Here is a 27,673-nt window from a genome sequence, read left to right on the forward strand (position 1 = left end):
TACGGAAAAAGTTCAAGGCAATCGTAAAATGCGTTTTAGACAGGTACGTGCCGAGTAAAACTGTGAGGGACGGGAAAAACCCACCGTGGTACAACAACAAAGTTAGGAAACTACTGCGAAAGCAAAGAGAGCTCCACTCCAAGTTTAAACGCACCCAAAACCTCTCAGACAAACAGAAGCTAAACGATGTTAAAGTTAGCGTAAGGAGGGTTATGCGTGAAGCATTCAGTGAATTCGGAAGTAAAATTCTATGTACCGACTTGACAGAAAATCCTAGGAAGTTCTGGTCTTACGTTAAATCAGTAAGTGGCTCGAAACAGCATATCCAGACACTACGGGATGATGATGGCATTGAAACAGAGGATGACACGCGAAAAGCTGAAATACTAAACACCTTTTTCCAAAGCTGTTTCACAGAGGAAGACGCACTGCAGTTCCTTCTCTAAATCGTCGCACAAACGAAAAAATGGCTGACATCGAAATAAGTGTCCAAGGAATAGAAAAGCAACTGGAATCACTTAATAGAGGAAAGTCCACTGGACCTGACGGGATACCAATTCGATTCTACACAGAGTACGCGAAAGAACTTGCCCCCCTTCTAACAGCCGTGTACCGCAAGTCTCTAGAGGAACGGAGGGTTCCAAATGATTGGAAAAGAGCACAGATAGTCCCAGTCTTCAAGAAGGGTCGTCGAGCAGATGCGCAAAACTATAGACCTATATCTCTGACGTCGATCTGTTGTAGAATTTTAGAACATGTTTTTTGCTCGAGTATCATGTCGTTTTTGGGAACCCAGAATCTACTGTGTAGGAATCAACATGGATTCCGGAAACAGCGATCATGTGAGACCCAACTCGCTTTATTTGTTCATGAGACCCAGAAAATATTAGATACAGGCTCCCAAGTAGATGCTATTTTTCTTGACTTCCGGAAGGCGTTCGATACAGTTCCGCACTGTCGCCTGATAAACAAAGCAAGAGCCTACGGAATATCAGACCAGCTGTGTGGTTGGATTGAAGAGTTTTTAGCAAACAGAACACAGCATGTTGTTATCAATTGAGAGACGTCTACAGACGTTAAAGTAACCTCTGGCGTGCCACAGGGGAGCGTTATGGGACCATTGCTTTTCATAATATATATAAATGACCTAGTAGATAGTGTCGGAAGTTCCATGCGGCTTTTCGCGGATGATGCTGTAGTATACAGAGAAGTTGCAGCATTAGAAAATTGTAGCGAAATGAAGGAAGATCTGCAGCGGATAGGCACTTGGTGCAGGGAGTGGCAACTGACCCTTAACATAGACAAATGTAATGTATTGCGAATACATAGAAAGAAGGATCCTTTATTGTATGATTATATGATAGCGGAACAAACACTGGTAGCAGTTACTTCTGTAAAATATCTGGGAGTATGCGTGCGGAACGATTTGAAGTGGAATGATCATATAAAATTAATTGTTGGTAAGGCGGGTACCAGGTTGAGATTCATTGGGAGAGTGCTTAGAAAATGTAGTCCATCAACAAAGGAGGTGGCTTACAAAACACTCGTTCGACCTATACTTGAGTATTGCTCATCAGTGTGGGATCCGTACCAGATCGGTTTGACGGAGGAGATAGAGAAGATCCAAAGAAGAGCGGCGCGTTTCGTCACAGGGTTATTTGGTAACCGTGATAGCGTTACGGAGATGTTTAATAAACTCAAGTGGCAGACTCTGCAAGAGAGGCGCTCTGCATCGCGGTGTAGCTTGCTCGCCAGGTTTCGAGAGGGTGCGTTTCTGGATGAGGTATCGAATATATTGCTTCCCCCTACTTATACCTCCCGAGGAGATCACGAATGTAAAATTAGAGAGATTAGAGCGCGCACGGAGGCTTTCAGACAGTCGTTCTTCCCGCGAACCATACGCGATTGGAACAGGAAAGGGAGGTAATGACAGTGGCACGTAAAGTGCCCTCCGCCACACACCGTTGGGTGGCTTGCGGAGTATAAATGTAGATGTAGGTGTAGATGTAGATGAGCAGAACACTGTCCTTGTCCTTTACTCTAACAACTATATCACTGAGTGCGTCATAAAAACTATCCACCTTATCTTGATCTGTCCCTTCACAATGCGAATATACTGTCACAATCCTAATTTTCTTGTTAGACACTGTCAAATCTATCCACATCAGTCGTTCGTTTACGTATCTTACTGCAACTCGCTGGATTCCATTTCTTTCCTGATGTAAAGGCCTACACCCCATTGTGCTACTCCTGCTTTGACTCCTGACAGGTAAACCTTGTATTCTCCCACTTCCTCTTCTTTCTCACCCCTTACCCGAATGTCACTAACAGCTAAAACGTCCAACCCCATCTTACTTGCAGCCTCTGCCAACTCTACCTTCTTCCCAGAGTAGCCCCCATTGATATTAATAGCTCCCCATCTCGTTACCATTCGTTTGCCGAGTCGTATCTTAGGAGTCCCTGGTTTGTCAATTGGAGGTGGGGCTCCGTCACCTCCAAAGGTCCGAGGCATTTTGCTCTGATTGTTGCCAACATGATATTTAAAGTACCAGGGAAGCAGGTTGCTAGCCTTACTTGCCCCTGGTCCCATTGGGTTTTACCCCTAACGGTTGAGAGACTAACCGGTGGATTTGGTGGTCTTTGCCGTGTGAGCACAAAGGTGACCACGACTCAGAATATGTCCGAGATGCCCAGCTTTATTCCAAAGTAACTGGTATCCTGACTGTGAGGACCACTTACTTGGCCACTCATACGTTGCCCGTGGTTCATGAACTAGGACATGACAACAGGAACCCACACCATGAACCACAACATTGATTGCTTAAAATTTCCTGTTTCTTTTTTATTTAAGAATGATTAAGGAATTGATATTCTTTTTAGAAAAATCTACGTATCGTTACTAACAGTTTTTTAGGGACTCAACCACGTTTTATTCGCAGTGAGATAATAATACCACTGCCCCGTTTGGGTTTTAACTTTTTGTAAATAACTTTTTGAAGTAAATGTGCGCATCTATTGAGAGAGGAGGACAAAACATTGTGTTACCAAAAAAAGACTATATTTTAGTAACAAATAAATAGAAATCGTGCGTTTAACCAGTAAATAGACAATGGACCATTGCATAATACATCAAAATCAAAACCATGTGCTAAGCACCCCGAGAAATATTTAGTTACGTCGCTATATTGCATGGGTGTATCCATTACACGATACACCTCGTTGATAGCATGCAAGCCGTTATTAGAATTGCGATTTCCCTTTGGAGACTGTTGAAATAATGATTTGATTTAAGATACCCGTTCTACTTAAAAACATTCAGAGAACTTCTTATTGTTTTGCGATAATAGTCTGAAAAACAGCCTGATATAAGAGACCTTTACTGTTAAGTCTGTCAACAATGCTCTTTTGTTTTACTGTAACACCGAAAAGAGGAAGGATGTCTGATTATTGGTTACCAGTAACAATAATTACAACTTACGGATTTACACGGGTATTTAACGTCACTAAATTTAGGGACATTAGTCAATGTCTGCAGTTTTAATTCAGTTGCAATTAATAACGTCTAGACCGTTCGTTTCACGAACTACTCCTTTTCAGTTTAAAAGTAATGGAATGAAACCATAAAAAACACGTTAAACTAGCTTCCGATCTTTCAGCTGAACTCTCTCCAAACTTTACTTCTCTGTTCTTCCGTCTTCGATCTCCAAGTCGACTTACGCAACCGATGGTCTACAGTTTGCCTTCGGTGTTGGCACCCAGCGGCGAAGCCGGGGATATCCGCGCAAAATGCGAATATGTTATTACTGTAACAACCTGAACGATCAGACAGTTGAAGACGCGAACTATCCCGCAAAAGCTTTCTTATAAAATGTCAAGAAACTTTATAAATCAATTAGGCAGTTATTCTTCCCGGACTCCACACGTGGTACTACGGGAAGTGGGCTTTGCCATTGTCTTCACAGTGGTATAAAGAATAAAAAAATAGATGTAGATTAATCAGGAATTGTAACAATAGTAGCAGCTGTAGTTCATCTGTGGGTCACTTTGACAAGGATATGTGGCGTATCTTGGACTTACAGTTTATTCATACACAGGTGTCCCAGAGGAAATGGTCAATCGTCGGAAGATGACAGGAACTCTTATTTGAAGCAAAAAACATCTTATGGGAACATACGTTATTCTAAACGATTTCCGAAGTGGAACACATTTAATGTACAGTTTCTTTGGGCTAGTGGCGTGCGCGTATATGTCTTACCTACCCACCACTTTGGCTTTGGCTAAAATGCCATACATCTACTCTAACGTCTACGGCTTCTGCGATGGTAGTGCTCTTGCAGCTGTCGAAGAGTAACTTAGGCAGTTTCCAGCAAGTCGACTACTTTATTGTAGAGTGCTTACCAGAGCTTTGCACACTACTTGAAACAGGTATTATTCCAAGTTTCAACTGATCTTCTCAACGTGTAGCTCAACAACCTGTCCAGGAATATCAACAAATTGTTCGAATGGTTCTGTGTAGTTGTTCTTTCAGCATCACGACGACTTTCTGCACGTACCAACGTCCCACGAATACGTGTCTGGCAAGCATCACACGTGCGAAACTTGTACCCATCTCACATACATGGTGTCCACGACATTCACGTTCGCCACAATGCCATACGACTCGAATTTGGTCACTGTTTAAATGAAAATCATTATTCACTTCCATTAGCTCTATTCAGTGATGTTCACACAGAATGGAGTTAATAACCCACGTAATAGTTATCGATGGCCGCAGGAAAATCAACACATTACCAATATCCAACTTCGTTTTTCGATCAGTGTTCGGTGCGTCATGATTGGTAACATGTTGATGGCTCCAGTCACTTTTGAAAATGGGACAGAATTACTTACACGTTTTGGAAAATTCGTTTGTTGAACAAATGGCTTCACGGACTGTAGTGTACTTCCAGGTTGGCGGAGCCCTCGAAATTTTACCAGACGTTTGAGGGAACATTTCAACCGTACTTACCCTACTTGCAGAATTGGTTGTGGTAGTAAAATTAACTGGTTATCAAAATTGCCAGACCTTCCACCAACAGACTTTTGTTTATAGGGTTGGATGAAGTAGTTTGAGGTGTACAAACGAAAGAGGAATACCCGAGATTAACCGCTTGGCCGCTTCATGAACACTACTGCACACAGTCAAGCAAAACAACATGTCCTCCCAAGATTACACAAAGTCATTGAAGCTAACGATGGGATATTTCAACATTTATTGTGAACTGTAAAACAGTTGTAATGTGACGTGTACGCTAATGCTTACATGTGAATGTGTTAAAAATACGTATTTTTCAGTTGATGTTCTAATGTTTAGTAACTGATGTACATATGTTCATGTGTAAACTTGATAACATACTGAATAATCCAGAAAATAAATAACAATGTAAATTAAATGTATTCTGTCTCAGAAACCATACAGAATAAGGCACATAACCATATTAACCCCTTTGCTTTAAATAATCATTCCTGTCATATTCCTGTATAATGACCATTCCTCCTGGGACACTTTGTACACGGGAAGCCAACGACAATCTAATTGCGGATGTTTGGATGGAGATTGGAGCTTCCACACCCCGAATACAAGGTCAGTCTGTTTAAAACACAGCAATCGCATTCGGTTTATCCCTAGTGTACAATACTGTTTTATACAAGACTGTTTCTCGGCGAAGTTATTTAATGATGTGAAATCTATTGCTACTCCGTTCACTCAGTTCTCAATACAGGTCACTGCACACATATCACACACTACAAGCACATTGTTTTCTAATGTAACACTACACACACTACGAGCTAATATCGGGAACTTGACGGGGACGTTTGGTTTCCATTTGTGTACCGGAGCTTCGTACTTGTTTGCTTGAAAAATTGTTAGCTTATGTCAATAATGAGTAACTTGCGAGCTCAGAAAGAGGTTAAGATATTAGTGTTATCCATTGAAGAGCTTCGGGTAAGGTTTTCGAACGAAGAAAAGAAAATATACTGCGAAAGTGCGCAATTAAGTAACACAAATATAACTGTTAATATTCACTTGTGTTACATTTTGTATCTAACGACTACTCATTGTTGTCAAGGTGACCATCCACTGTATAGAAAGTATTCATTAACAGGTACTTCTTTTTAACCGAAATTTTAGATATTTTTGTGTTAGGGTTCTCTTTAGTCAAGTTATACCATTTATTGTATAATTTTATTTCTTGTTAGGAAATTCTGTTTTACGTTTTATGTTTACTCATTCTTGATACCTATAAGTACTGCCTAGACCTTGTCTTATGGTGAAGGACAGAGTTCAAATGGCTCTGAGCACTATGGGACTTAACAGCTGAGGTCATCAGTCCCCTAGAACTTAGAACTACTTAAACCTAACTAACCTAATGACATGACACACATCCATGCCCGAGGCAGGATTCGAACCTGCGACCGTAGCGGTCACGCGATTCCAGACTGAAGCGCCTAGAACCGCTCGGCCACCTCGGCCGGTGAAGGAAAGTGTTGTTCGTGCAATAAGTATCAACGTTATTTTTTTATGTGTAAATTTACCAATATGGTGTAGCTAAAATCCTTAATATTTTCAACGGATCTTTACAATGAATACGACTTTGTTTTCGTTATTATTATTCACATGCCTGATTTTTGTAGTTTGCAACATTGTTTTCAGGTAGCATGAAGTTATTTCTCGAAAGAGCAATCAGTTTTGCGTTCATGAGCAAAGTGGGAGCACTATTAAAATTCAGAGTGGAGGGATATCAGTGTTAACCTCTGATGAGGTTTCTATCCTTAGTGAAAATGAAGAAGTATTACATGATCTGTTGAATGGAATGAATAGTCCAATGAGTACAGAATATGGATTGAAAGTAAATCGAGGAAAGGTGAAAGTAATGAGAAGCGCAGAAACGAATACAGTGAAAAACTTAATATCAGAATTGGTGATCACGAATTAGATGAAATTAAGAAATTGTGCTTCCTGGCAGTAAAATAACTAGTGACGGACGGAGGAAGGACGAGATAAAAAGCAAATTAGTACTGGCAAAAGAACATTCCTGGCCAAGAAAAGTTTACTAGTATCAAATACAAGTCTTAATTTAAGGAAGACACTTCAGAGGATTTACGTTTGGAGCAAAGAACTGTATAGTAGTGAGACATGAACTGTGGGAAAACCGGAACAGAATAGAATGGAAACATTGGAGATGTGATGTTACAGAAAATTGATTAAAATTAGGTGGACTGATAAGGTAAGGAATGAAGCGTTTCTCTGCAGAATGGGCAAGGAAAGGAATATACGGAAAGCAGAGAAGAAGACGGGACAGATGATAGGACATCTGTTAAGACATCAGGGAATAAGTTCCATGGTACTAAAGGGAATTGTTCTCATGTGATGTACTTGTTTCAGGCAATCTGAAACCATGAGGGAAAGAAGCATTGCAGATTCTCATTTAAATACATATATTCTATGCTTATGTTCTGTTTTGATATGTTACAGTTAGTGATGCGTAAGAGACCGGAATTGATATGTATCAGAGAGGAGGAGGACGTTGCAAGAGTAATAATATAAGTAGTCATTCATCCCACACTCCATGTGTGGAGCTCTACTATTTGGTACAACATTAAGTACCCACTGCTGATACACAGTATGTAGATGTACATGTGAAAAGAAAGTGCAGATCTTGAATAAAACCACTAGCCACGGAAGTGGCCCTCTGTTGCATGTTTAATGGGCACGTTGCCTTCCCGCTGCAGTCGCAGGAGTATAATAATTCCTCTACTGGAATACCACGTGGCTCAGGGTGGGGTTCCGGGCCTATTCATCACATTAGCGGCTCGCCACACACGTGCGTCGGACAGCCTAATTGAAATACGGCGCAGGCCGGCTGCACATTTTGTCACGCGTTCCGCGCCATACTTCATCTGGTGGATTTCCCAGCGGTAGCATTCGATTTCTCTGCCGTCTGGAAAACCGCACCTCGCCGGTAGTTGTAGGAGTGTTGCAGCGGTGAGTCTGTGCTATGTCTATCAGCAGTAAATGTTAGTGAAATTCATTGAAAAGAACTGGATATACATGCTATACATTTAAATGGGAAGAACAGACCGACGCAGCACGTCTCTTAAATACTTGTTACTTTAAAAAAATAGAAAAATATTTCCGCCCAAAATAATAGAGAAACTAGTTCAGTCTAGCCTTCTATGCTGTAGTTCAACATAGCACAAATAGTGGTCACGTCATTTCTTCCCATACTCAGTTGTGGTGGATGCGAACGGATACATTGTAACACAACAACACAGTGCGCACGTATAAATTTTTCCTGCTTTATGAAATATTTAAATGAAGTGTATAAATATGTTGATTATATTATTGTGATGTATATACGTTTCAATAATGTCCTGTGCGCAAAATAACCAATGAAAGAGAATGTAAAGAGCTGTAGTAGATGAACCAAAGAGGTTATTGGGAACCAAAGAGATTATTGCGAACCAAAGAGGTTACTGTTATTGTTGTATTGTCAGAGGGCGCTGGAGCGCGGCGCTGTCGGATGGTGTCTCTCAGGTAGTAGCGACAGTCGGTTAGTAGAGAGCGAGCGGGTCGGACGCAGAGGAGGAATTATCCTCCCAGAGGATGCAAGACTTGTTTCAGTGCAAGATTCCATGTACGGTACGGCCAGACATAATGTGTAGAAGTAATTCGGCACAGCGCAAAGCATCAAGGTTAAGCAGTGTTCAAGAGCACTCAGGGCCCAAAGTTAATTGTGGAGAAGAGCCTGTGGCCGCACCGATAGCACCGCTATGAAGCAAGACTCGACCAGTTCACCGTTTAGAATCAAATAATTTCACAAAGCAGTGTTGTTAACAATATTTCATGTTCAGACAGTTTTTCATGAGAAGTAATTTAATTAATAATACGTCAAAGTAGCGAACTCAGTAATTATTTTAAAAACCAGTTATTATTACAGAAGTCATTTTAAACACAAAAATTATTCTTTTCGAAATGTTTACCTTTTGCAAAAGAATTAGCAGTTAGCATAGCAGTAAGAATCGCAGTTCAGTTGCTACGTGACTGCTACTGTACAGAACTGGTAATTTCGTGAAGTAGTTGCAAGTTCGCTTTTGTCCATGACTGAAATTTTTCTGGGTGATCGTTGAGGTTTGATAACTGAGCACGAGTCAGTACCTTTGCGACTGTCCACGCCTGCCAACATGGTACAATAGTAACTTGATTTGATTTCAAAGTCAAGAGTTTTAATTGATTTAGCTTAGACTAAGTGAGCTGGCGACCATTCATTTATAGTAATATCCAAACAGAGTCAAAATTAATTCATCATGCCGAACTAAAATTTCCCTGGCTAGTCTCCATATTACTCTGCACATTTTTTATTTCTGCTGATCGTTATTGCGCAAAGTCGCACAGTATGAGTCAAGTTGACAGGAGCTGACTTCCTCCGGGTATTATTTTCACTTCGGATGCGACGCCCCATCCCAAATTAATATGAAACCATTGTTAATGTGGCAATTCTTTAATTAGCCTACCACCCTGACTGAAAGGGGGATGTTATACGTGGCGCCACGTGACAGGACAATCGGTCTTGTGGTTGTTCAGCGTCCCGTATCTTGCGGATTTGGTTTTAAAATTAACATTGGGTACTGAAATTTTTGGTCAAACAATGGGAAATCACTAATGTTGAACTCGACAATGGAGGCGGGGTGGCAGCCGCAAAGGTGTGGGCCGAGCTCGAAATTGTTGAACAGTGAGCTGAGTAAGGACAGTGTGGTCTACGAGCTCCGCAACTGCTTCTGCCCATTTCATCAGGTGCAGCCAGCCAGGACACTTCGCTTTAGCATCGCACAGACGTACAAAGTTATGTAATTGTTTATCACCTTGTTTTTGCACCACTAAACCATTTTCTTTCAGTATCGACTTGTATTACCTTTTCCCGTTCCTACCCACGCGCCGCCTCCCAGGCGGGAAACAAAATTTTGGCGAAAAGGATGCCGCATTTCATCTCCTATCATTTCCTTTTTTGCTCGGTACTGCTTTAGCTTTTTTGTGATTTCCCAATTGCTATAAAACTTTCATTTGTGTGCGCCATGGCTTCGCAACAGGAACAGGCTTCGCTGTCCGATCTTGTCCGTTTTCAGGCTCAGCAAATGACGCAGCTGCTTGCTGCCATAAATGGACTGGTCACACTACTAACTACAGCTACTTCGGCGCCTCCCACGACACCACCTGTACCGACGCCGTCGCCGACGGCGCCACCATTTCGTGCCTTCAATGCTAATGTTGAACGCTGGCCAGAATACATCGCCCAGCTCGAGGCACACTTCACAGCTTACAACGTACCAGGTACAGAGCGGCTTGCTTTTTTCATTGCAAACGTGTTGTACCGTGTGCTCGTGAAATTGTTTCCCACCACCCGGCCCGAAACTAAAACTTACGACGAAGTGATCGAAGCTTTGAACTCCCACTTCCGTGACAGTGTAAATTTGGTAGCTGCACGTTACAAATTCTTTCGCCTCCGGCGTGGCCCTACTCAGTCGAATAAATCTTGGTTAGCGGACCTTCAGGGACTAACTTCTGATTGTGATTTTAATTGCTCATGTGGACGCTCATATGCGGATATGTTTAGAGACGCTATTGCGCAGAATGTGGCGGATCACCTCATCGGCGAACAAATCCTCCGATTTAAAAACCCGTCTTCGCAGGAAGTAGTGGACTTGCTAGATACAGGATACATTAGACATGGCTACTTCTGCGTTCGATGTGACCCCGGGTGTGTGTGCTGTTAGTAGAGATGGGGGATCCGCTCCTGAACCGATTCATAGAGTTGAATCTTTCAAAGGAGTGAACAATCAGTGATTCAGAAAAAAAGAACGGTAGCTCCAAACGTTTCCCACAGCAGAGAGAGAGAGAGAGAGAGAGTCGGAGCAGATCAGCGAGGCCGCTGCTGGTCAGAGCACACTGCACGCCACACAACACAGCCGGCGCCGGCCTCTGCCCTGCTTCTGCCTTGGCTGCCTGCATTGTGCAGTGCCCCATTGGATTTTGTGTTTCACATATGCCGTACCGTCTCTGTGCTTCCTCTGCCGCGTGCAGTGTCTGGCGCACCTAAAACTTAGCATCGCACTCAGTCGGCGACCGTTTCAGTCACACGTCCTGCCCTCTGGGCAGTTGATGTGAGCAACAGGACAGAGAGCCTCCTAGCGGAGAACATAAGAACTACTTGCAACAACCTGCTCGCAAGAGAGCGGACGATTTGTCTCGGAGCGGGTGACTGGTGGCCGTTCACCGCTCCCCCCCCACCCTCGGAACTCGCCCACTCAACACTCACCCCACCGCTCTCGACTCTAGCCAGAGCGTTGAGGAAAGCAACTCAGGTGTCAGTCTGGTCTCTGCGGTCTTAGCTCATGCAGTAATACAGCTCGCGGCTCGACCAGATTGACTCAGCGCCTCTGCATCGGAGTTCGTCTATACTGGATATTGTTCTTCGTACTAATACTGATGTGTATATTACATAATTATGTTATGTATACATCATTTGTTTTTATTTTATTTTTATTTGTTTAAACTGATCAGATGAGGTTCCTGACGACTCCTCTTACTATAGGATTTTTTATTCTGGACACTCGAATTTACGCTTTAATTACGAGTGAACCGATAAACGTATCGCAAAATGTGATACACCAATATTTTCCTTGTTTTATTCTGCGTAAGGCTATATGCAGCACTTTGGTCTTACAGTCAAATTTATATTTTTTTTCTAATTGTAGTACGGATATTGTGATTTTGGGCGTCTTCGGAAGGAAACGTTCACTTTAAAAATATATGGCTTGGGATGTATTTGTACGAGGTTAATGAAATTTTAATAAATTATAGCCAAATACATTGTTAATGTAAATCTCAAGTTACAACATTTTCCGATCACCCAAAAAACCACGATAGTGCAAAATAAATCGATAATCAAAAACTTTGTCATATCGTGGAAATTTCAGTAAACAATACAAAATTCTTACTCATTATCTTGTTAATTCAAAATAGGATCAAATTAGATCAAAATACAGGTATAGTACTGGAATAAACCAAGTTTAAAGGGCAATGTGCCTTCCATTTATTTTCTATTGTGAATGAGTGGTGAGTCATGAAAAAGACCTAGTTCACTTCAGGGAGTGAACAGTTCTGATCCGATCTCTGAAAAGAAGAGTTTTGCCCATCTCTAGCTGTTAGCGCGGCACAACACGTGCCCTCCAAGCCAGCCACGCCGCGCCGCTCGCGCGCACGTAAACATGGTTCAAACCAGGCACCCTCTAAGAAACTGAAATTATGTCCGAACTGCTTTCATGCCCACCCACAGGACAGTTTCACATCTCGTCAAGCACCGTGTTATTTTTGTAATAAGAAAGGACACGTGCAAGCTGTGTGCAGTAAGGGAAACTCTCATTCACGAATTGTCTCCCGTTCGCGTGACTCGCGTGGGCCTCACCGCAACGGTAACCACTATGATCATGATTCACATCAGCGTATGGACGTTAATGCCATTTATTCAAAGCCTTCTGCTTCACATGCTTCGACAGTTCGTCGTGTGAATCAAGTTTTGCCAGACACTTCCTCTCGCGCCGGCCGCGGTGGTCTCGCGGTTCTAGGCGCGCAGTCCGGAACCGCGCGACTGCTACGGTCGCAAGTTCGAATCCTGCCTCGGGCATGGATGTGTGTGATGTCCTTAGGTTAGTTAGGTTTAAGTAGTTCTAAGTTCTAGGGGACTGATGGCCACAGCTATTAAGTCCCATAGTGCTCAGAGCCATTTGAACCATTTGAACTTCCTCTCGCATTCAGCGCGATGAGAGGAAGCTTTTTGTGACTTTGAACATTCGTGGACGTTCGGTTCGCATGCAGCTAGACACTGGTGCGTCAGTTTCTTTACTGAACAAATCAACGTATGACTTGCTTGGTTCACCCCCGCTTCGTCGTTAGCATTCCACGCTGACTGCATTTACTGGACAGGAACTCTGTGCTCGGCGCGTGTAGTCCGCAAGCCACGTATGGTGCAACGACGAAAACCGTGTCTTTCCATGTGCTCCGCTCTAGTGATGCTACGAACATTTTTGGCATGGACGCATTGGAACTTTTTGGCCTCGCAGTTCAGGACGATGTACTTAGCATCAACGCTTGTGACCATGCAGACAGTGTTGCCACACTATGCGATGATGGCCTTGGTTGTGCCACAGATTTTGCAGAGCACGTTGTAGTTAAAGACAATGCCATGCCTATTTTCCGGCGCGCACCTCCGGTACCGCACGCACTGCGCGACGCCATAGCTGCTGAATTTACGCATTTGCAAGACAGTGGTGTAACTGAACCTGTTTCAGCTTCGCCATGGGCTTCGCCTATAGTGTGTGTGAAGAAACCAAAACGGTAGTATCCGTATTTGTGCTGACTTTGTCTACCGTAAATCCCCAGACAGTGGTCGCTACGTTTCCCTTACCGCGTCCTGAAGACATTTTTGCTCAGCTTGGTGCGGGAAAATTTTTTTCCACGATTGACTTGCGGGGCGCATACTTTGATTCTGCTCGACTAACAGTCGCAGCGCTATTTTGTGATCAACACCCACCTTTGATTGTTCAAGTTTCGCCGCCTTCCGTTCGGTTGTGCTTCGGATCCTGCTATTTTTAGTCTTATTTACACTGTCCTTGGTTGTTCCAATTATCTGGACGATATATTTGTCAGGTCGCACCCCTGACGAACATTTGCAGAATTTACATGCCTTATTTACTGCAATTTTGCAGGCAGGAATAAAGTGTAACAGAGACAGGTGCAAATTTTTTCAAACTGTGATTCAGTATTTAGGACACATGATTATTGGACAGGGTATCCACCCCTCACCGTCACATCTCAGTGCGATCAGAGACTTGCCAGCACCCAGGAATTTGAAAGAACTTCAGTCTGTGTTGTGCAAAATTACATATTATATTCGGTTTGTACCAAATGCAGCGCAGGTTGCAGCGCCTACGGCGTGAGAACGTTCCTTTTGTTTGGTCTTCGGAACGTGACACTGCTTTCCACAAGCACAAATCTGCTTTGTTGAGTGATCGCTGTTTGATTTCTTTCGATCCGTCCATACCAGTTGGTTTGGCTTTCGATGCATGTTCTCACGGAATCGGAGTGGCTCTCTAGCACCGCATTGATTCTGTCGATCGCCCGATAGCTTTTGCGTCTAAGTTGCTCAATTCTGCCCAGCAAATCGAGAAAAATGCTTTAGCTATTGTATATGGATTGACAGTTCCGTGATTTTTTTGTAAGATCGCAAGTTGTATTTGATCACCGACCATAAGCCTTTGACGTCGTTGTTTCACCCCTCGAAGCCAGTTCCAGCCCGTACGGCACAAAAGTTGAGACGTTGGTCTTTGTTTTTGTCTAACTACAGTTACGAAATCTTGTTATGGCCTACGGCCCAGCATAGCAATGCTGATGCTTTGTCTCGTCAAAATATCGGTCCTGACGAAGGGTTCGATTCTTCTGAACTCTCCTGCATGTTTATTGTTTCGCAAGATAAGGAATTAGCTAATGGTTTTCTAGTGGATTTTCGTCGCATTGCTTCCGCAACAGCCGCCGATGCTTCATTGCAGATTCTTCTGCAGTATCTTTGTACTCAATATCCTCACTCTGCCACGCAGGTTCGTGATCCACTTGTTTGACGTTACTTGGCGCAACGTCGCAACTTGTCTGCACACCACGGTGTTATATTGTTACGAACTGACAATGAGTCTCGTGTGGTTGTACCTCGTTCGTTGCAGACGGAAATCCTCCGATTACTGGACGCTAGTCATTGGGGTATGTTGCGGACGAAGCGTTGTCACTGCACATTACATTACCTTGCCGGTATCAAATGATGTACCTGTCATGACACCATTTAGTGAAGTGTGTCCACGTTTCTGCCAGCTGCCATCCAAACATGCACAAATATCACCATATTCGCTACCGCCGCCGCTTTCGCTGCCGCCGCCGCCACCGCCGCTTTCGCCGCCGCCGCCGCCGCCACTTTCGCAGCCGCCGCCGCCGCCGCCACTTTCGCCGCCGTCGCCGCTTTCCCCGCCGTCGCCGCTTTCGCCGCCGCCGCCACTTTCGCCGCCGCCGCCTCCGCTTTCGCTGCCACCGCCGCCGCCGCTTTCGCTGCCACCGCCGCCGCCGCTTTCGCTGCCGCCGCCGCCGCCGCTTTCGCTGCCGCCGCCGCCGCTTTCGCTGCCGCCGCCGCCGCCGCTTTCGCTGCCGCCGCCGCCGCTGCCGCCGCCGCCGCTGCCGCCACCGCCACTTTCGCCGCCGCCACTTTCGCCGCCGCCGCTACCGCTGCCGCCGGCGCCGCCGCTTTCGCTGCCGCCGGCGCCGCCGCCGCTTTCGCTGCCGCCGGCGCCGCCGCCGCTTTCGCTGCCGCCGGCGCCGCCGCCGCTTTCGCTGCCGCCGGCGCCGCCGCCGCTTTCGCTGCCGCCGGCGCCGCCGCCGCTTTCGCTGCCGCCGGCGCCGCCGCCGCTTTCGCTGCCGCCGGCGCCGCCGCCGCTTTCGCTGCCGCCGGCGCCGCCGCCGCTTTCGCTGCTGCCGCCGCCGCCGCTTTCGCTGCCGCCGGCGCCGCCGCCGCTTTCGCTGCCGCCGGCGCCGCCGCCGCTTTCGCCGGCGCCGGCGCCGCCGCCGCTTTCACCGCCGCTTTCGCTGCCGCCGCTGCCGCTTTCGCTGCCGCCGCCGCCACTTTCGCTGCCGCCGCCGCCGCTTTCGCTGCCGCCGCCGCCGCTTTCGCTGCCGCCGCCGCCGCTTTCGCTGCCGCCGCCGCCGCTTTCGCTGCCGCCGCCGCTTTCGCTGCCGCCGCCGCTTTCGCTGCCGCCGCCGCCGCTTTCGCTGCCGCCGCCGCTTTCGCTGCCGCCGCCGCTTTCGCCGCCGCCGCCGCAGCCGCAGCCGCAGCCGCTTTCCTTGAGATGTTACATACTTCAGCAACAGGTGTACCAAAATATTATAGTAAGTCATAAATGTTGCAGGAGGATTTGGAATGTGAAGTAATGCACATAAGAGTTTGCCTGCCTCCATCCCTTTATCAATAGATGTGAGACCATAAACCAGCATTATGTTGTTCTCATATACATTATCATTTGCCATTTTTGACATCATTGGTGTACCAACTGCACCACATTTTGTACAACTCAATGCCTTGTTTGACACAATCGCTTTATGAAGATGATGATTCTTACGCAAAGATACATCACCACCACATATTTTGCACACAGTATTTTTGAAAATGAAATCACAGACCATGCTAAGGTTCACCATAATATTTTCAAATGAATGTTCATCTCCACAAGTTGACTGGGAGGTCATGCCTTGAAGACACTGCGTATTCTTTCTTGATGTGCTGATTTTCTTCATGTCTAACATTCTTGGGTCCTTTGACCCACTAACCTCATTTACCTTTCCGTATTTATTTTCTCTGAATTTTAATTTAGGCGAGAATTTCTCTAGTTGCAGCATTTTTATGAAAACACGCGGATCCTAAGTTCAACCATTAACGCTTGTAAACAACAACAAACAACGATCGGAGTATCGATAGTAGCTGCAGGGTAGGAAACATTGAAGTGATAAAAAATAGAAGCATGAAATAGTATAAAAGGAGTAAAAGAATGCTGTGCAGTATCTCTGCTTGGGGCAAAAAGGAAGGCGTGGCATTTAAATGCCAGATTGCATAGAGCATGAGGAAAACCATCATATCTCGCGAAGAAATTGTCGTATTTATTGTTGTTGTGGTCTTCAGTCTTGAGACTGGTTTGGTGCAGCTCTCCACGCTACTCTATCCTGTGCAAGCTTCATCATCTCCCAGTACTTACTGCAACCTACATCCTTCTGAATCTGCTTAGTGTATTCATCTCTTGGTCTCCCTCTACGATTTTTACCCTCCACGCTGCCCTCCAGTACTAAATTGGTGATCCCTTGATGCCTCAGAACATGTCCTACAAACCGATCCCTTCTTCTTGTCAAGTTGTGCCACAAACTCCTCTTCTCCCCAATTCTATTCAATACCTCCTCATTATTTCGGTCGGTCGTTAAGGGGAGACCAAAGGCGAGTGGACTTGAAAAATTCAATTTTTAGACTTTAGTATTTATATAAAACAAAAACTATTTCACACAGGGAAGACCAGACATTTCAAATGTGATGAAATCTAAAAATCGAATTTTAAGTCCACTTCATCTACATCTACATCTACATTTATACTCCGCAAGCCACCCAACGGTGTGTGGCGGAGGGCACTTTACGTGCCACTGTCATTACCTCCCTTTCCTGTTCCAGTCGCATATGGTTCGCGGGAAGAACGACTGTCTGAAAGCCTCCGTGCGCGCTCTAATCTCTCTAATTTTACATTCGTGATCTCCTCGGGAGGTATAAGTAGGGGGAAGCAATATATTCGATACCTCATCCAGAAACGCACCCTCTCGAAACCTGGCGAGCAAGCTACACCGCGATGCAGAGCGCCTCTCTTGCAGAGTCTGCCACTTGAGTTTATTAAACATCTCCCTAACGCTATCACGGTTACCAAATAACCCTGTGACGAAACGCGCCGCTCTTCTTTGGATCTTCTCTATCTCCTCCGTCAGACCGATCTGGTACGGATCCCACACTGATGAGCAATACTCAAGTATAGGTCGAACGAGTATTTTGTAAGCCACCTCCTTTGTTGATGGACTACATTTTCTAAGGACTCTCCCAATGAATCTCAACCTGGTACCCGCCTTACCAACAATTAATTTTATATGATCATTCCACTTCAAATCATTCCGCACGCATATTCCCAGATATTTTACAGAAGTAACTGCTACCAGTGTTTGTTCCGCTATCATATAATCATACAATAAAGGATCCTTCTTTCTATGTATTCGCAATACATTACATTTGCCTTCGGTCTCACCTTAAGGGCTGGCTGCAGACCCCGCAGTCATTCCCTAGTCCGTCTGCTGCCTCACGCAAGTACGTGGCACGTCTGTGTCCTCCACAGTGATCATTAGGCTGTCACGCCTCTTGTGTACCCTACCAGACCTGGTGACAAGTGACCATGAGCAACACTAATGCACCCTCGTGACCGTTATGCCAGGTGTGTCTCCTATGGGTTGTCAAGCACATTTTCTCTCGTGTCTCGGAAGATATTCCCAATTTCGTTTTTGTAACGTGTAGTTGGTGTCAGTGCACACATCTTTCAGTTCTCACTCCCAGAGTCGACGGAGTGTGTCGGTTTGTTTCCTGTTTAAAGTAAAATGATTTTTAAATCATAATTTTGCGTGCCCGTTCGATAGACGGCTACCAGATCAGACTAGTGCGATATTTGTCTTACCATTGTGTACTAACAGGGACAGTACAAGACGAGGAATAATGAGTACACCACCAGCGACTGAGCAGCGCGCCTCTGCATGGCGGTGGCGGTCAGTGCGGGCCAGGGCAGTGCTGTTGCTATTGGGGCACTGGTTATTCCTAGTGTTTTGCTGTTCCTGATAAAACATAAGGATAAAACGAATATCGCACTACCCTGATCTGTATCAAATGGGCACATGAAATTACATTTACAAAACATTTTAATTCTAACGGGAAACAAACCGACGCTTTCCGTGGACGCCAGTCGTCACATGACAGGCGTGATGAGCAGTACCTGTTTAGGTTGGCTCCAGCTACACGTCGCAAATACGGAATTTCAGATATCTCCCGAAGCACTGCAGGAATGCACCTGACGAGTCTTACGAGAGACAGATTCTTATTAATGTTTAAGAAACCCCGAAGCGACATAGATGACGCTGAAATTAATATAAGACACATTGCGTCGCAAATGTCAGGAAATACCCCAAAAGTGGATGAGAAGTGTTGAATGTGTGACCGCACGTGCAGCGTTTGGGCATGGGCGTGAAGCGACGATTGAGCAATGCAGTCTTGCATTCGAGCAAACTGTGAAAATTTTGAACACCTATTGTAAATGTGATCCGTCGTAGACATAGATGTTACAGTAGCTGTTCTTATTTTGTGTTTCTTTCCTTTCGACCGTTCTTTTTTTGTTTACAGACTTTATTCAGTGAAGAAGAGGCAGATCGTTTACTGGTGACAACACAATTCGGAAGCTTATACCCATTTACTTGTCACGAGAATAAGTAGGTTTTTGTTGTACTGTACAATAAACCAGTGGAGAGCGCGAGACCGGTAAATAAAATATCTCAGTGTAAACACACGATTGTCTAACGTAACGAAAGAAGTACTGACTGCCAGACGCTAGACTCGAACCCAGAGCCCCACGTGCTTAAGTCGCGCCCGTGGGCCCGGAGTCACAGCGACATGAATACTCAACCTGGTTTGAGAAGATCACGTGCTACAGACGAATAGGTTCAACCGCGGCACGTGCGGTGATGTAGGTCATCTGACTTCTGTTATCCGCCTTTGGGGTGTTTCCCGCATTTGTGGCCCCATATGGCTTATATTAAATTACTTCTCAGTGTCATCTTCGACGTTTCGGGGGTTTTTAAGAATTGCCCTGTATGTCACAGAGAATTGCAACTCTGCTTACATACCAGCCGGTGGTGAACAAAGTTACGTTGACGTCCGACTCCTTTTTCTGGGTGCTTTGCTATTTTTGTCACTCAGTGTAAATTCGCAATGTGTTTTACACGGAAACTTTACAACCAGCGTATCCTGCCAGTGATAACTTACAGAAATGAAATACGAGCATTTCTCGAAAAGTCCTCTAGACACATGAAGCCTTCTTAACTGTTAATGTTCCCCTCTACCTACACCTCTTCTCCGTACACTCGTCCCGCTTTCTCAGTAAGAAAGGTGACGCTCATCCTATTGTAGACTACTCTCGGAATTGCCACTATGCATCTGCACCGGGCTAAGGCATGCAACAAACATGCTGCTCGGAAGCTCCTGTATAATTGAGCTGCCCCCGTGGACGCAGACGTACAGCTGCTAAATACCTAACAAGATGGTCCGGCGCACAGGCCGTGAACTGCGAGCTGTGTAATATGGACCAGAATTCAGACTGGCTCACTGGTACCGCTGGGCCGCTGTTACTATCACACAACGCCAGATCCTGGAAGCGGTGGCTTCTTTTGTCATCATTTTTAACTGTAACGCATTTCAAGTCATACGACTTAATTGCAGTGGACTCAGGTTACACAAGGTGTTTCGTAAGTCACACTGAAAACTTTAAATAGGACTACCGGTGCACAAAAAGTTACGAAGCCATCTAAAATCCCTGGGGTAGTACACGGTCTATATAAATAAATTATCAGTACTGACTAAAACAGTTAACGTGCCTACCAAAAGAAGGTATTTTGTGGCGTGTGACCAACAGGAACACACTCGAATGATATTACTAGAAACGACCTTGTTCAAGTGACAAAACTGGAGAAACCCTGATGCGCCTCCTCTGATGAACATACATTATGTACAAAAGTTTTGAGGTAGCTGAAAGGAAGAATATTTAACATTTCCCACGATTAATTTAATATTACACTCACACTGGTTGAAATAATCGCAAACCTTTCCAACACACGTAATAAACACCTTACGTGGCTCAGGAAACCAAAGAATGACCAGTACTGGTATCTGAATAAATTCAAATCATCACACATCACAAAAACAAAAGCTTCCCACCACCTATGTACCTCACCTTGACTATTTGTGGTTAGCTGCTGTCTGCTAGTTCAATGGTGGACATTGCACAACGCACGTGTTTACTGAACATACGGCAATGACCGTCACGAAGCTGAACACAAAACCAAGGCAGCACGCAAATACAGAAAATACCACTTGCAAACAACACCAGTGTACGTGTACAGTGCGTTTCAAATGTCCGGGAACACTTCAAAAAAATTATTGTAACCGAATCAGTAGCATTAAAAATTAACACTATACATAATTTGAAAGAGTAAAGTTGTATGTTTCTCAATACGGATGTGACGTGTAGTTCTGTGTATGGTCGGTAGGTGGTATCACAATCAGGACAGCGTCTCTGGAGCTGAGAGGCCTTCCTGCTGCTTGAATTTGACAAAACAAGGAGTGCAACGGATGTCCAACGAAAATGTAGAAGTACAGGAAAGCAGAAAAGCAATGTATAGTTAGCACGTAAGGTTCGTTGAAACAGGGTGTTTGTTTGACAAGAGGAGAAATGGTCGGCCAGGTGTGAATAAAAATGACATTGAAGTCAGAGAAGCTTTCACAAGGAGTCCGGCGAAATCTCTATGCAGAGCTTCACGTGAGTTGGAAATGCCAACATCTCTGTAGCGTGTTTTGCGTAAAATATTAAAAATGAAACACGCAGACTATAACTAGTGCAAAAGTTTATACTAAAGACAAAGATCAGTGATTAAAGTTCTGCTTTGCATTTCAGGTCGAAGATGATGATTTTGTGAATTCGATAATTTTTTCGGACAGGGCAACATTTAATACAAATGGGAAAGTAAACAGGCATAGTTGTAGGATTTGGTGCATACGAAACCAGCATGATACTGATGAACAAATGCAAGATTGTCTGATGGTCAATGTTTTTTGTGCCACGTCTCACAAGAAACTTTATGGGCCATTCTTCTTTGAAGAACAAACTGTTGCTGGAGATTCCTCCCATCAGGTGTTGCAAAACTGGTTAATCACATTGTTGCAAACAGAATCTGAGAATTTTGTCCTTCAGTTAGACGGTGGACCCCCGCATTTTCACCGTGATGTTATGATATATCTGAACACAATTCTACGCAGTCTGTGAATTGATCGTCGTGTAACAAATGGCCTCCTAGGTCCCCGGATACTACCCCTTGCGATTACTTTTTATGGGGTTATGTAAAGGACCTTGTTTATGCCCCTCCTCATCCAGGTGATGTTATGAAGCTGAAAAGGGGAGTCGAACAGGCAACAGCCACAGTCTCGGAAGGTACGTTGGCCTGTGTGTGGCAAGAGAGCGAATAACTCGTCGACGTTTGTTAAGATCCACGTGGAGTGTATGTGAAGTGACTGTTGTTGAAGTAAAACTTAAAAATTTACTCTCTGTTATGTATGTTATTTTGTAATGCTACTCGTTCAGCTACAATAAAGTTTTTAATGTGTTTTGGGTTGTTGAAACATGCTGTGGATATATTCAATAAAGCGAATGAAAAATAAAAACTGAAGATTTTAATATCGCCGCTAATAACAGTACTCTTTTGCAATAATAAGGACAGACGAAAGATAATGGGCTTGCAAGATTGTAACTCCACAGTAGAAAGCTGTTTAAGGTAAGAAATTAATTTTAACTTTAACTCTGAAACTTAATGAAAAATGCTGTTCAAAATCGAGAGGAATTTCATATATCTGAAAGACAGTTACAATGAGAAACAGACATATTTTTAATACAAATGATAATTTTACTACAAAATTCTTTCCAGTAATAGTTCGCTACAGCTGAGCTTTCCTGGCATGTATTGGGTCCATCTTTATTTTACAGGTGCTGCCGGAGTGTCGTCGTCCATGCTGCTTGTCCATAATCCATGGCCGTGCAGTGCAGTATTTATCACCGCCGTGCTACTACTCTTGACCGTAACCGTTTGCTCGTGGATGGAGCAGGACCACAATGTTTGTAGAAGACTCCCGATTAACGTTCCTGCAAGTGGCGACGTGGATAAGACACAGTTCAGTCAATTAACATGTGAGGTATCCCGACCATACAACGTTTGTTAGCCGATTAAAGTCATAGTTTCGAATTTTCTGTTTCCCATTCAACAGCGGCTCAGAACGTTTCAAAGGAACGCAAATCACAATAGAAAAGTACATTAAAACTCGTAAACTGTAATTTAAAGCCCATGAAACACACCAAACTGTTTATATTGTTCACAATGATACAGTGCTCACAGCGACATGCTTCTAATTTAAGTGGATGCACTGCAGAGTTTGTGCTGGTCAGACTAGATGCTGTACATGCACAACATCCACACAGCTAGCGACCTGCACCTCGTAACTTCCAACTTGTTGTTTTTGTGTGGTCTTCAGTCCAGAGACTGGTTTCACGCAGCCCTCCATGCTACTGAATCCTGTGCAAGGTTCTTCATCTCCCAGTACCTACTGAAACCAACATCCTTCTGAATTTGTTTAGTGTATTCATCTCTTGGTCTCACTCCACGATTTTTACCTTCCACGCTGCCCTCCAATACTAAATTGGTGACCCCTTGATGCTTCAGAATATGCCCTACCAACCGATTCCTTCTTCTAGTCAAGCTGTGCCACAAACTCCTCTTCTCTCCAATTCTATTCAGTACCTCCTCATTAGTTATGTGATCTACCCATCTAATCTTCAGCGTTTTTCTGTAGCACCACATTTCGAATTCTCCCAAAAATCAGTTCAGAATGAGAAGCAATGAGACACGTTCGGTTTTTAGTTTCCTCGTCCGCCGTGCACATCGAAATCAAAACGTGTGTCACCGATAATACAGCCTTTTAACATCGGGCGAGGTCACAGCACTCCTGCACTCAAGCGACACGGAACTGCCTCCTTCGTCGCACTATAGACTCATTTATTGTTGTTCCCCTATCGACCTCTCGATATATTTCCACAGCTCAACGCATCTCACTGCGGCGTTACTGCGATCAGACACTACTGGCGGTGGATGATTAGGGAAAATGAAAGACACAAAATCAAAGTTACCACAATTTTTTTTTTTAAAAGTAAGATTTTCATTTTTTCCTGTGAAACACAGTATTCTCCCACAGAATTTACCACAGAAAGTGATGTGTCGACAGAAGTGCCGACACAGTGTTATTTTGAGGGGGCCGATAGGCACGCTATAAGCTCACGCAGAATATCTTGAAGTCTGAAACAGGACGCTCAATGAATTGCTATAAAGAAAAGTACGTTGCTTTGGGAATACTTAACTTTTAATCCGTCATTGGTTTACAACGTTCTTGATGAGACATTTCATACGATAACTATCAAACTATGTAAGGCTAATGGCGCCTTGCTAGGTCGTAGCCATGGACTTAGCTGAAGGCTATTCTAACTGTCTCTCGGCAAATGAGAGAAAGGCTTCGTCAGTGTAGTCGCTAGCAAAGTCGTCCGTACAACTGGGGCGAATGCTATTCCGTATCTCGAGACCTGCCTTGTGGTGGCGCTCGGTCTGCGATCACACAGTGGCGACACGCGGGTCCGACATGTACTAAATGGACCGCGGCCGATTTGAGCTACCACCTAGCAAGTGTGGTGTCTGGCGGTGACACCACAGAAAGGGAAGTCAAACGGCGTTCAGAATAGACGCTTCGACTCTCACAATTTTATCAGTAAACTGTCCAAGCATTGGTAATAAAGTTCCCGAATTTACTGCCCTCCAGGGAAGTTCTCTGGTTCAAATTATTATTGGGACAGAGAGCTGGTTGAAACTCGAAGTGGAAAGCTCTGAGATATTTAGCGAGTCGTGGAACTTACATCGGAAAGACGGATTAGAGGCCATAGGAACGGGAGTTTTCACTGCAGTTGACGAAATTGTTTCTATTGAGGTCGAAGTTGAGTGTGACAGAGACGTATAACAGCGTAGGTGTAACTAAGTTAAATGTTTGATATTTTTACCGACCACCCGATTCCGTTGTCGCAGTTCTACAGTCATTCAAAGAAAGTCTATGGTCAATAGCACGTAAATACTCAGATCACGCAATACCAGTTGGAGGCGAGTTCAACCTGCCGAGTGTGGACTGGAATGTCTGTGGATTCATTGCGGGGGTACAGACACAGTCATGCGAAATACTTTTGAACACGTTTTCTGAAAATTGTCTTGGGCAGCTAGCTCGGCAGCTCATATGCAGTGGAAGTATCTTGGACCTTCTAGCTACAAATAGGCTGGACCTTATCGGCAATGTCAATATAGAAACTGGGATAAGCGCTCATGACGTCATTAGAGCAACTATGATTACGAAAGTGAATAAATCATTCAAGATGGCTAGGAGAGTGTTTCTGCTTTAGTTCAATTAAGCTCGACAACGTCGAATATGTTTAACTACAGGTCATGGCTGAAGGTACAAAAAATACGAGGGATGGAGACGACCGCAGTTCTGAGTGTCAACTGAATATCACTTGGTGGCGTAGCGCAAGCACGAGGTTTACCTTTCGACGGAGGTGGCAGTGGCTGCTGTCGGCGCGAGCTGTGAACCTGAGAATCTCTTCTAAATCTCTCGACTGTTAACAACAGTCTGATACTATTTGGCTGGAATAGCGAGTACGTCGTTGCCCTCAAATCGCTTGCAAGCATTGACAGTCAGTGCTCAGTGCAATTCTCCATACTAGGAGACTTTGCAGTTTAACTATTTAAGAGTTAAGAGGTGTCTGTGAACAAGTGTTTACACAATGACTCTCGCAGTAGTCTCAGCACAGCGCGAGTCGCCTTGCTCGAACACTCGACGATTTGCTGCAAGAGAAGAGCGAATTTTTCTGTTTGCATTTGCTTATATCAAAGCTGGTGGCCACAATTTTTCTTTCTGGCCAATCAACACATTCGTACTTGTTATAACTCCACCCAACAGATTTTCTGTAGCCTATCAAAGGCGTCGTTTCTTCGGTAGGGTCAGAGTTTAACTTCAGCTACGTAATACTGAAACAGCTTTTTTCCAGGAGGGTTTTTACGCAGGCAGCCACACTGAGTCACCAATGTTTTGAGTTGGATTTCTATGGACGTTTATCTGCCATCTCTAGCCGTGTTCTTGCAGAAATGCTTTCCAAAGTGACGTCGTTAAAAACAGGGACAAGGGCGGCTTTTTCCGACGGCCTGTGCAGTCGCTCTGGTGTCTCATTGTGTCTGATGGATGTCCCACTGTGAAGGTTTCGGTCGAACAGGGGACGGGCGTTGCCGTCGTAAAATTCTCCTTTCCTTAGAACTGCGTCTCATAGTCCGGGAAATTTTTTTTTGTTTTGTCATCAGTCTACTGACTTGTTTGATGCGGCCCGCCACGAAGTCCTTTCCTGTGCTAACCTCTTCATCTCAGAGTAGCACTTGCAACCTACGTCCTCAATTATTTGCTTGACGTATTCCAATCTCTGTCTTCCTCTACAGTTTTTGCCCTCTACAGCTCCCTCTGGTACCATGGAAGTCATTCCCTCATGTCTTAGCAGAAGTCCTATCATCCTGTCCCTTCTCCTTATCAGTGTTTTCCACATATTGCTTTCCTCATTCCTTACCTTATCAGTCCACCTAATTTTCAACATTCGTCTATAGCACCACATCTCAAATGCTTCGATTCTCTTCTTTTCCGGTTTTCCCACAGTCCATGTTTCACTACCATACAATGCTGTACTCCAGACGTATATCCTCAGAAATTTCTTCCTCAAATTAAGGCCGGTATTTGATATTAGTAGACTTCTCTTGGCCAGAAATGCCTTTTTTGCCATAGCGAGTCTGCTTTTGATGACCTCCTTGCTCCGTCCATCATTGGTTATTTTACTGCCTAGGTAGCAGAATTCCTTAACTTCGTGACCATCAATCCTGATGTTAAGTTTCTCGCTGTTCTCATTTCTACTACTTCTCATTACCTTCGTCTTTCTCCGATTTACTCTCAAACCATACTGCGTACTCATTAGACTGTTCATTCCGTTCATCTAATTCTTCTTCACTTTCACTCAGGATAGCAATGTCATCAGCGAATCGTATCATTGATATCCTTTCACCTTGTATTGTAATTCTACTCCTGAACCTTTCTTTTATTTCCATCATTGCTTCCTCGATGTACAGATTGAAGAGTAGAGGCGAAAGACTACAGCCTTGTCTTACACCCTTCTTAATACGAGCACTTCGTTCTTGATCGTCCACTCTTATTATTCCCTCTTGGTTGTTGTACATATTGTATATGACCCGTCTCTCCCTATAGCTTACCCCTACTTTTTTCAGAATCTCGAACAGCTTGCACCATTTTATATTGTCGAACGCTTTTTCCAGGTCGACAAAACCTATGAAAGTGTCTTGATTTTTCTTTAGCCTTGCTTCCATTATTAGCCGTAACGTCAGAATTGCCTCTCTCGTCCCTTTACTTTTCCTAAAGCCAAACTGATCGTCACCTAGCGCATTCTCAATTTTCTTTTCCATTCTTCTGTATATTGTTCTTGTAAGCAGCTTCGATGCATGAGCTGATTGTGCGATAATTCTCGCACTTGTCAGCTCTTGCCGTCTTCGGAATTGTGTGGATGATGCTTTTCCGAAAGTCAGATGGTATGTCGCCAGACTCATATATTCTACACACCAACGTGAATAGTCGTTTTGTTGCCACTTCCCCCAATGATTTTAGAAATTCTGATGGAATGTTATCTATCCCTTCTGCCTTATTTGACCGTAAGTCCTCCAAAGCTCTTTTAAATTCCGATTCTAATACTGGATCCCCTATCTCTTCTAAATAGACCCCTGTCTCTTCTTCTATCACATCAGACAAATCTTCACCCTCATAGAGGCTTTCAATGTATTCTTTCCACCTATCTGCTCTCTCCTCTGCATTTAACAGTGGAATTCCCGTTGCACTCTTAATGTTACCACCGTTGCTTTTAATGTCACCAAAGGTTGTTTTGACTTTCCTGTATGCTGAGTCTGTCCTTCCGACAATCATATCTTTTTCGATGTCTTCACATTTTTCCTGCAGCCATTTCGTCTTAGCTTCCCTGC

The 27,673-nt window shown here is 44.3% G+C and overlaps 1 protein-coding gene across 1 annotated transcript in view; it reads right to left on the reverse strand.

The window, feature by feature from the left end:
* Positions 1-7,815: 7,815 nt before the first annotated feature.
* Positions 7,816-27,673, reverse strand: part of LOC126474242 (loricrin-like) — a 63,604-nt gene continuing 43,746 nt past the window's right edge. Inside the window, exons 3-4 of the mRNA XM_050101706.1 lie at positions 15,027-15,972; positions 7,816-7,982 (exon numbers count right to left, since the gene is read on the reverse strand). Coding sequence (XP_049957663.1) covers positions 7,816-7,982; positions 15,027-15,972 — 1,113 coding nt within the window. The remainder of the gene's footprint in view (positions 7,983-15,026; positions 15,973-27,673) is intronic.

This window comes from Schistocerca serialis, chromosome 4 (assembly GCF_023864345.2).
Source record: "Schistocerca serialis cubense isolate TAMUIC-IGC-003099 chromosome 4, iqSchSeri2.2, whole genome shotgun sequence".
Lineage (NCBI taxonomy): Eukaryota > Metazoa > Arthropoda > Insecta > Orthoptera > Acrididae > Schistocerca > Schistocerca serialis.